General features: G+C 45.2%; 2 protein-coding genes across 2 annotated transcripts; one reads left to right on the top strand and one right to left on the bottom strand.

Moving 5' to 3' along the window:
• The first annotated feature begins 856 nt into the window (after positions 1–856).
• CID7 (CTC-interacting domain 7) lies at positions 857–5473 on the top strand. The gene is made up of 6 exons (XM_048684752.2): positions 857–1355; positions 2326–3126; positions 3401–3794; positions 4053–4123; positions 4746–4870; positions 4977–5473. The coding sequence occupies exons 2-6, from the start codon at positions 2383–2385 to the stop codon at positions 5257–5259; spliced, it is 1617 nt and encodes a 538-aa protein (XP_048540709.2). The 5' UTR covers positions 857–1355; positions 2326–2382; the 3' UTR covers positions 5260–5473.
• A 326-nt stretch (positions 5474–5799) lies between these two features.
• LOC125518514 (uncharacterized) lies at positions 5800–8641 on the bottom strand. Its single transcript, XM_048683335.2, has 2 exons — positions 6700–8641; positions 5800–6499 (listed from the first exon to the last, which is right to left on the bottom strand). The coding sequence occupies exons 1-2, from the start codon at positions 7465–7467 to the stop codon at positions 6353–6355; spliced, it is 915 nt and encodes a 304-aa protein (XP_048539292.2). The 5' UTR covers positions 7468–8641; the 3' UTR covers positions 5800–6352.
• Between the last annotated feature and the right edge of the window lie 1453 nt (positions 8642–10094).

Genomic DNA, 10094 nt, shown 5'->3' with positions numbered 1-10094 from the left:
CTACGAGGACGCGTGTCAATCCCTCGAGGCGGTTTACGCGTGTGTTAAACCAGTCGGTTGAAAGCAATCGTTTTCCATATGATAGACAACTCAATCAACATACACACCTAGCTTCCAAATCAAGCACTAGTTCCTTCCTGATCAAGAACACACCCCCTTCCAAATCAAGAAAACCTAGCTACACACGATTTTGCCCTAGCCATGAATACTTTGCTTAACCAATTAACGAGGGCGAAGTTACAAGTTGTTGCTTCGCATTTGGGGAGCCGGCGTGTCTGTCGGTCATCATAGACATCGACGTACATGGACTTAGGAGGTGGCGGCGACGGCGGCCAGGGATTACGACATCATCGATCGAGGACTTTGAAAGCGACGGACAAAGACTTGGAGGCAGTGGCGGCGGGGGGCGTCGGAGGCGGGGGCCGTGACGCCGGGTGGAGAGTGAAGACGACCCACTCGCTCGGATGAGTCTAGACGACGCCAATCTAGAAGGTCCATTGATGCCGAAAAATTAGGTCAGACCAGTCGACCATGCCGGTCCATTCCCAACTTGATGGAAGGGGGAGTGGATCATGGCCTCATATGGGTGATGGCAAACAGGAACCACGGAGCGCTGTGAAGCAGACGGGCGGAGCCAGACCACGGAACCACCGGCGGGAGCCCCGCCGATATTTCCCCCCTCCCCTGGGTCGAATCACCGAGCCAGCCGCATATTCGCGTCGCACCGCGGGAGCGGAGACAGGTCGTAGGCAGGCGCACGCGGCCCTGCCCTCATCCCGCCACCGATCCCAAGGCCAGGCCACCACCCACCCATCCGTCCCCTCCACGCCACCACCCCATCCCCCGGCCCCACCACCCGCCGCGTCGGGTCAAACTCCACCATCCCTCGCCTATCCTCCTCCTCCTCCGCCTCCCCCCACCCATCCGTCCGTCCCTCCTCCTCCTCCCCTCCCCTCCCCACGGCCGCCTCCACCGCGCCACAAATCCCGGCGACCCGCCCCGTCTCCGTGCCCGCCCCGGCCACCACCTCCGGCGCGCCTCCGAATCCCATCCCGTTCCGCGAGCCGACCCCGTCTCCGTCTCGTGGGCGGTGACGACCCGTACCCTGCCCCGAGTCGGGGAGGGGCGGCCGAGGCTTTTTCCCCTTCGCGCCCCATATGGGCTGGTCGCCAGCTATATATTACTACCAGCTCGTCGACCGGCGGAAGGGCATCGGCTCGCGTTGGCGGGAGCTCTCCAGATCTGCCGCGGACGCTCGCCTCGTGTAGATCCCGTCCCGTCCGGATCTCGGCGCGGCGTCGGGGCTCCAGCGTCTCGTCTCTCCGTCCGTAGCTAGCGCCTGCGCGAGTGGGCAGGTGCACTGTTTGCTCAATCTCTTTTGTTGCTCCTTTGCGGGCGTATGATTCTCCCGAGCTTCTGCTAGAGCTGGAGGCGCGTATGATTTTGGCTGGCGTAACACTAAGCTTATTTTCCTTATTTGCTCCCTCTTTACTGCTGCGTTACGTTTGCCGCTCATGGGAATTTACTGATTTAGCGGCGACGCAAAGTTTTTTGCCGTAAAAGGGCCAATGCGTACGAGCGAAGCGTTAGATATTTCAACGTCCTAGCCGGTGAATTTGGCGTATAGAAACTGCATGTGGAGATGCAGTTTTTGTGACGCGGGCGGTTGTGGTAGTAGCTCAGGCAGTTATATCTGAGCCAAGAAAGGGCACGCCATTTTGTGTGCAAATGGGTGACGCCCTTTTTTGGAAAGATACCTACCGGCTTTTAGGTCTGGTGTAAATTTGGAAACTTCTATTACAAGTAATGGTGATAATTGTGTTGCCATCTCTGGCTGATAGTAACAAAAACAAACTTTTTGGAGCCCAACTGTACGATTTAATGGACCGACTAGTTTGGCAATTCTAAGAAAAACTTTTCTAGCTGAATTGATTTCGGATTAGTTCATCCATATATGTCATGTAAATTAATAAATGGCATATCTAGTTTAGAGTTCACATTTGGTGTGCTCTAAATATTACTCAAATAATTGGAGCCAGACCTTATTGGATTAGTTTTTATTTGCCTTTGCCGTTTTCGATAAGCATGAAATTGTTTTTCACTTGAAAATAATATCAATTCTTGGTAACCTGGCATAAATTTATTATTTATAGCTACCTCACAGAAAATCATGGAAGTAGCTAAATAGTTCTACAGATTAGCAAATACTAGCTTCTTGCTAATGAAGAGATGACTTTTCTATTTTGGTTATTCATAGGAAATATACTTTTTGTAAATGCGCCGAACCATACTAATACTAACCCTTGATATTTATCACCTTTTCAGGGTTTGGGTAAATCTCATTGGAAGAGTTTTTTCTGTACATGTAATTTCTGTTAAAAGATGACTTCACTGAATAAAGTTGTTCCAAATAATGGTGATGCAAGGTCAATGTTACCAAATAAATTCACTGCATTAAATCCCAATGCAGCAGAGTTTGTCCCTTCATGTGTTATTAGACCATCCTATGGTAATAGCACAGCTTCAGATGCAAGTAAGTCTGAACTTAGGGGGTCCCCTGGAAAAAAAATTCTAGATAGGTCTGAGTCGTCCAAGTCTAATAACTCAGACGATGAGGCACACCAGTTCTGGCGTAAGCAGCTCCCAGATGATATTATTCCAGACTTCACTTCTTTCGAGAAAATCGAACAAGAACCTGAAGAGCTGTCCCTTGCTGGATTATCCTTGAATGCACCTCCGTTCTATGGGACAAAAGCTAGCCGCTTGTCAAGAGAACACCAAGAGTTGTCTTCTTCAGCTAGCAACCTGGAACTTGGGCATACCAATTTATTTTACGAGGATAATTCACAGGCAACCTTTTCAACTGTTGGTTCAAGTAATTGGGAGCAAAATTACGTGGGTGATCTCCACTTTGCTAATGAAAATCAGGACCTTCAGTATGATCCTACCACGGGCTTTACTGACGGTTTTGCTAGTGAGTACGTTGCAGCATCAGATGGCCTCTTTGACCCCCTAGAGTATTTAGCGTCTCAGTTTCCTGGATTTTCAGCAGAGAGTCTTGCGGAGCTGTACTATGCAAATGGATGTGACTTCAATCATACTATTGAAATTCTCACCCAGCTAGAGGTAATCTCTTTCTATCTGTAATTTTCACACTTAACTCCTCTAGACGTCCAATCAGAGCATTGCTTAACATAGCTGTCTCTTCTTGACGTATATGGCTGAAACTTTAATGATTTTTCTTTCTGCTCAAGGCACCAGTATTAAATGTATCCTTTGAAAGACAATATTAAAATCTCGTTCCTCTTTATTTGGTAATGTACATTGCTTCAAGCAGTTATGTTACAATTGCAACATTCAGTAGCATCTCCAAGGGTTATTTTTTCTTTTGATTTTTCAGATGCAAGTGGATCCTACTTCCAATCAGACAATGAATTTGACCCCCAGCTCACCAAACTTTAGTACGGGGGACTTTCCTGCCCTGCCAACAGCAGAAGATCAAAATGGTTTCTCCAAGGGAGATATGGATATCCTTGGCCTCTTCAGTGGGCGCAATTCTTCCACCATATCTAGTGGTACTGGTGATTTTGTTTCAGCTGTTCGGAAACTTGCATCGCAGAATTCTGGCCACAGCAAGTTCAAAAAGGGCTCTGATTATGGCAATGGTGTTTCTACCGTTTCTGTACCCAAGCAGTACAGTTTTGGTTCTAAAACATCTTCTGGGAACAAGTATCAAAGTGTTAGTAGTGCACGTGCAGCTGCAACTCCATGGCTTGATACCGGCGATTCAGTCGGTAATACTCATCTGAATATTATAAGTTATTTCTGATGCAGATTGCACAATTTGATGGTTTTGCACATTGTATTGTTGTTATCTTAGAATAGGCAAGTTAGGATTGGTACATTGTGCTTTACAATGTATGGATAGATCTCAGGAAGCAAATTATAGTTGGGTGTGCATAATTTGAAGCATATTGGTGTATTTCCATGTCTTCATTCTAGATAGATGCAATTATAGACTGATGGATTTATCTTTGTACGTGGCCCAACAGCAAACATGTATTCAGAATCGAGGGAGGAAGCTCGTGATTTTGCCCGTGTCCGAAATGCATGTTTTGAGCAGGTGAGCAGCTTAATTGTTGTCTCCAGATGCTTGGTTGTATATGTATCTATTCTTCTAAACCAATGTACATGTTACATGTTCACATTTGCAATTTTTGTTTAGATATCTGTTCATAAGGAATATTAAAAAAACACTGGCAGAATCATAGTAGGAATTTGTTGAGGGTTTTGCCTATGGATTGAATTTGGCATTGTTAATCGGTTTTTGTTGAATTTGGCATTTTTTAAATTGTTTGTTGCCTACTTGCTGTATGTATCGTTAGGTGTGTATCATTGTCATGTGCTTAACTGCAGTCGAGAATAATCATAATGTCTCCCATTTTAACTTCTTTCTGACTACATGTCTTGTTCCTTTCCTTCCTAAATAGAAGGGCAGACCATGTAAAAAAAGAAGGGCAGAGAATATTCATGTTTTTGTATAATTTTTCCACTACTCATATGCAAGTTTGCAAGCCATAAAAAATGATGGATTTGTGCGACTTATTTTAGGGAAGGGCAAATCTGGCCCCATAGCTACCAGTATCATATAAATTACATCCAGGATATCATCATTTGCTACGTCCTGCACATTTGACTCATTAATTTTGTTAGTTGGAATATTGATGGAAAGATGTACTTGGCAGGCTAGACAAGCTTACCTAATTGGCAACAAAGCTCTGGCCAAGGAACTAAGTATCAAAGGTCAGGCCTATAACTCGCAAATGAAAGCAGCTCATGAGAAAGCTAGAGAAGCTATTTATCGACAGAGGTTGCTTTCTCCCCTTTACAAGCTATGTATACTGCTTCTGTGGAATGTCAGCGACATATTTACAAGCACTTCTGTTCCATCCTAAAATTTTTGATTCATTGTCCAGGAACCCTGGTTCTTTGCAACGGGGGAGTGATCGTCTGATTGATCTACACGGCCTCCACGTGAGCGAAGCAATCCATATCCTCAAGGTCGAGCTCGGCTCCCTGAGGGGCATGGCGAGGGCTTCAGGCGAAAGGATGCAAGTCATGGTATGCGTCGGAACAGGCCACCACACCAAGGGCTCTCGCACCGCGAGGCTGCCCATCGCCGTCGAGCAGTTCCTTCTGGACGAAGGCCTCCATTACACGCAACCTCAGCCCGGCCTGCTTCGCGTCGCCGTGTACTAACATCATCTCTTAGGTGAGCACCACAGAGAAAAGCAACCCACAAAAAAAGAGGAGAAAGAGATGCAGGAGAAAAACTAAAAAGGTGCGCTGTTGGAGCACTTGTAAGTTCTTGGTAGTTGTATATTAAAGGAGCCAGCAGGAGAATAGCCTGACAAAACAGAATACAGTGTAAAATTATACATAGATCCATTCAATTCACATTCCATTCCCCTCCTGCCGTGCTTATTCGTGATATGGTTCCCTGGAGTGCATGCGAGATGGACTGCGGCGAATGTCACACGGGAAACGTGGGAGATCTCGGTTTCAACCGGCATTCTGCGGTTATAACAAGACGTGGGATTTTGCGGACTCGGTGAAATTTGAGACAAACATGTTGCATGCTTTCACCTGTTTGTTTTATTCTGTTTCTCAAGTTGCCAGGAAGTTCTGTTGTGTACATCCTCTTGAGAGAGCTGCAAATGAACACTCGTGGTTGCTTAAGCAACTCATGCGGTGCATGCACATGAGAGAAGAAAAATCCCTTTCACTAAAAAAGAAGAGTGGAATTAAGAACCTAGTAATTTAATGTTTAACATTTATCATGCTTAGCTTTCTCACGGATATACATGGAAATGTATGATCCATCTTGTGTACTGACATCATCTTGTATAGGCTAGTACAAGGCAATATTACACAATATTAATGTCTTTTAACACAGAATTCCACTTTACAACACAACTAAATATTTGTGTACGGTTCCCGCAAACAATTATTCATGAAAATGCACGATCCATCTTGTGTATTGACATCATCCTTTTTTTTACCACATACTGCTCTGTCAGCCATACGGGGACAACCAGATCAACCAGATTGTTAAAGCTCAATTAAACTTGTGTTAATTATGAGGGAATCTCCCCTTGTACCAACCGCAGCCAGTTTGCGTTGGCAACTGTCGCGTCGGTTCCTGACATCTCTCCCGAACGGATGCCTCTTCGATGCATCCCTTCTGCCTGTAGAAATACCTACAATCATCTAATGAAAGGACATTTATTCACTTTTACATCTGTGCCGAGGCTCTCTCGATTGTTCTCTTGTTTTCCCTTTCGACACGTTATCAGCACGCTCCCGGCGGAGCGATTCCATCTGCGCGACGATTCCCCCTACAGCATCGCTCGCTCGCGTGTTCGTCGGCGTGGTGGTGCCCGCTACTGCGGCCGCCCTCAGGATCGACGTTTCTGCAGTGCGCTGTGGCCATGAATTCCTGCAGGCGAAACAAGGCCATGAAGAACAGAAAATGAATGAAGAACAGGGGAGATGGCATCCATCGATCAAAAGATTGGAGGTTTAAACCGAGAATTCATTGTCTCCCATCACGGCAAGAGTGTAAATCGAGATCCACCAACGAACGGATCGGGAAGAAAACGGAAAAGGTACACGCGTTGATTTCTTAAATCGCTTTACCTTTGTTTCCTCTATGAGGGACAGTCTCGTCGCGAAGAACGGCGGCAGTCGAACCCTCGGGCCCCATCGGCAAGGCGCCTCATCGGCGTCCAATGGTGGGAGACTGCCCTCGGCCGCGTGATCCGGCGCACGAGCGACGGGCATCTGGCGCAACGGCGTCCTGGCCCCGGCGCTGCTCCTCCCGGCACACCCCGTGCTCGACCATCGGCCTTGCCCCCACGGGCGCAGAGGCGACCCGGCCCCGGCGCTGACACATGGAGCCCAGCGGCGCTCGGGCTCGCGAATGGCGCTTCCAACGGCGTCGTATCCGGCACCCACCTCCCCGGTGACTCCTACTCCGAGGACGAGCGGGGCGGGAGATCCTCTTGCCGCCGGTGGTGCGACCGACCGGCCGTGGGCGTCTTCGCCTGTGCCCAATCGGGCCGGCACGCCCTCCCCGGAGTCCTCTGGCGCAGCCTTCTCCGGCCTCCAACGCGAGGCTCGGCAGCGCTCCGCCCGGGTCGTGGTCTCTCCACGAGTTGCCGGAGAAACGGCCGACCGGCCATGGCAGTCGCCACCCGCGTCGGTCGTGGGGATTGGGGATGGATGCTGGCAGGGGATCGCTATCCCTGGCCACTTGCTTCTTATCCAATTGGCTGACCAGGCCCAGGCCGGCCCTAGGCTGGCTTCCCCAGCGTGGCCCATTTGCATAAGATTGGGCCACCGCTTTTCAGCCCTTTTTCTGTTGAGTTTTAATATTCCAGAAAATATGTGGTTATTATGTGGCATGTTCAATATGTTTGCTTTTTAGCAATCTCTATAACATGTCTTATTACTATAACGACATTGTTTTGCGATCGAGATTAAATTTTCTCGCACAACAATATTGATTTGCGATTGAGAAATATTTTATTCTTGCAAAACAATCTCATTGCGATTGAGATTAATTTTCTCTCGCAAAATATTAATTCACCCTGTTGAATTATCTTGCAACTTGATACATGATCATCTCATTTAATTTGAGGTCTATACAATTCAAGTTTTTCTTTCACTTGAACATTAAGTTTGCAATATCATTACTATTCATTATAATAGTGGTGTATTTCCGTTGAGTACGATGTATTCCGGAAGGTGCAAAATTTAAAGTGATTTCTTCAAGCTGATGCTTGGGATCACAAGATAGTCATATGGATCTACTGCCTACGCAGATTATCGATGACTAATGATAAAGTCTACATTTTGTCGTTTCGACATTATGATTGCTTTACAAAGTGCTCTCTCACACATTTTTCTAAGTCATGACATAAGGCATTATGAGTGAGTATTTCCTGATTTCATCAGATTATACTCCCTAGTGCTGCGAGATCTACTTCATTCGGGAGATTATCTTCAAAGTGTCATGCTTAGCAATTTGAGATTCGCATTAATGGTTTCAAGATAACTTCTTCAAATATCCATTAATTTTGCAACATTACCATGATGGTCTTTAATTTACTAATCATAAATTAATTATCTCTGGTAACCGATGGCTAGAGAATTGAGGCATTCGCCCTCGATGGCCACCACTGCCCTACTTGGGCCATGGACATCATGATCGCTCTTGTGTCTCGTGGGATAATGTGTGCCATCAAAGACCTGTCGAATTCTCCTACGGTTGGAGTCACATGACTAACAGAATAAACATGTTGCTTTATGCATCGTAAGACATTATATTGATCCAGATCTCAGCATCTGGTTATTCTGTATTAGCAATCCTTGGGATACAAAGAACCTCAAGGGCAAAAGGTTTGAAGATCACTCCTTCAATCTGACACCATCATGGCAGTTTGTTGTTTGCATGACGTTCTTCTAGAACCGAGCAATAAAATGACTATCCAACTGTCACATGACCCTATGGGCACGGAGAACATGAAGGTTGAATATGCATCAACTGACATGTTTGGTGACTATATTTAGTCCCTCAATCTCCTTAGTGATTTATTTATTTATGTCCATTTCTGATGTTCTAATATGAACATGATTATTGTTGTCATCATATATTGTATCAGCACTTTGGTACAAATACATTTGTATGTATTCTATATATCTGACAGTGATTTTCATATTGAGAATCTTCATGTCTATATATATAGATTTCTACGGGAGTCAATCCGATGAAAAATGATATGTGCCTTGTGGACATATGCACCACAAACTTTATTCTCAGGGTAGTTCAATGTTTCCACTCTCATTGAGAGAAAGGAGATATTTAAATCGCTAGACGCGATGAGGTATTTGTTGGCTCAACTCGAGTCATATTTACTATCCCTGTGGGTACTCGAGTAACGTCGGGATACTTTATTGCTTCCCAGGTTTAACTCGTACCCTACTAAACTATGAAGGTACCCTTCAAAATAGTTTCCATAGCGAAACTTATGATGACAACAAAGAGAAATAACTTCTCTTTACCATATGCAACGGATATGGAAAACACATTCTATGTGTATCATCTGGATTGTACTACACATACGACACAACCCGTACCACATGTTGTGTACGAGATAGTTTTCCAGAGTGTCTTGTACATGACAAACTTGGCATACTCGCCTTGGTCATCGAGACATTGGGTTGAAACAAAAACTATCAGCAATTCCAATAATTTATGATTATTATGATGCTAAATTCTAGTAATATTTGGATTTTATGTGCACTACAAGTGACACATGGAAGCTAATTTTAAGGCTTGCACACCTTAAAATTCTACGATGAACCACTCAGACTCCTTAAATGCATCAAGTCGAGGTAAGTGGCTCTTCCCAGCCATTGAGTAGACTATTCAGGTATTCCATGGTTCTAAAAGACATATCTACATGATGGTCTTAAGTGTGTGCTTTATTCACACGAAACCATTGGCTCATTATCCTGACATCGATTTCAAGCAAATCGAATGGGTAACATTGCAAAATTCTCCTTGAAGGCATTCTCTATGGCCTTTGGATTGAAGTTTAGCAATTTGTCCTAATGTCTAGACTCAAAATGGTTTGGTAGAATCATAATATCCAAAGAGTTAAGCTCATTGCATTATCTTTATTTTGGAATTGCAACTTACCAACTTTACTTTGGAGTCATGTAGTTTTACACGCTCATGACCAAACTACCTAATATTATTCCCCTCTGTCTTTGATACGTGGAAATCTATCAAGTATTTCCTATCTGCGGTAATTCGGTTGCATACCGATATCATCACCCGGCATACATCATTGGCCCCTCAACATATAGTTGGGATCTATGTGAGCAATAACTGTATTTCCGTTAATACCTCAAGCCCCTCGCATGGGGAGTTATTCAAGGCCAGTATGCTGATTTAATGAGGAACATTTCCAGGCATTAGGGGGAGATTTCATTTACCATAAAAATGCCAGGAAATTAGTGGAATG

Source organism: Triticum urartu, chromosome 7A (assembly GCF_056163025.1).
Source record: "Triticum urartu cultivar PI428250 chromosome 7A, HENAU_Tu73, whole genome shotgun sequence".
NCBI lineage: Eukaryota > Viridiplantae > Streptophyta > Magnoliopsida > Poales > Poaceae > Triticum > Triticum urartu.
This window is presented reverse-complemented; position numbering and strand designations above follow the sequence as displayed.

What these genes read in the sequence shown, in the direction of transcription:
- CID7 (XM_048684752.2), top strand. Translation starts at nt 2,383, where the DNA reads ATGACTTCACTGAATAAAGTTGTTCCAAATAATGGTGATGCAAGGTCA. An exon ending in AAATTCTCACCCAGCTAGAG is followed by an intron (nt 3,127 to 3,400) that starts GTAATCTCTTTC and finishes TTGATTTTTCAG; the next exon opens with ATGCAAGTGGATCCTACTTC. An exon ending in GAAGCTATTTATCGACAGAG is followed by an intron (nt 4,871 to 4,976) that starts GTTGCTTTCTCC and finishes TTCATTGTCCAG; the next exon opens with GAACCCTGGTTCTTTGCAAC.
- LOC125518514 (XM_048683335.2), bottom strand. Translation starts at nt 7,467, where the DNA reads ATGCCACATAATAACCACATATTTTCTGGAATATTAAAACTCAACAGA. An exon ending in CCCTCATAGAGGAAACAAAG is followed by an intron (nt 6,500 to 6,699) that starts GTAAAGCGATTT and finishes TTTCGCCTGCAG; the next exon opens with GAATTCATGGCCACAGCGCA.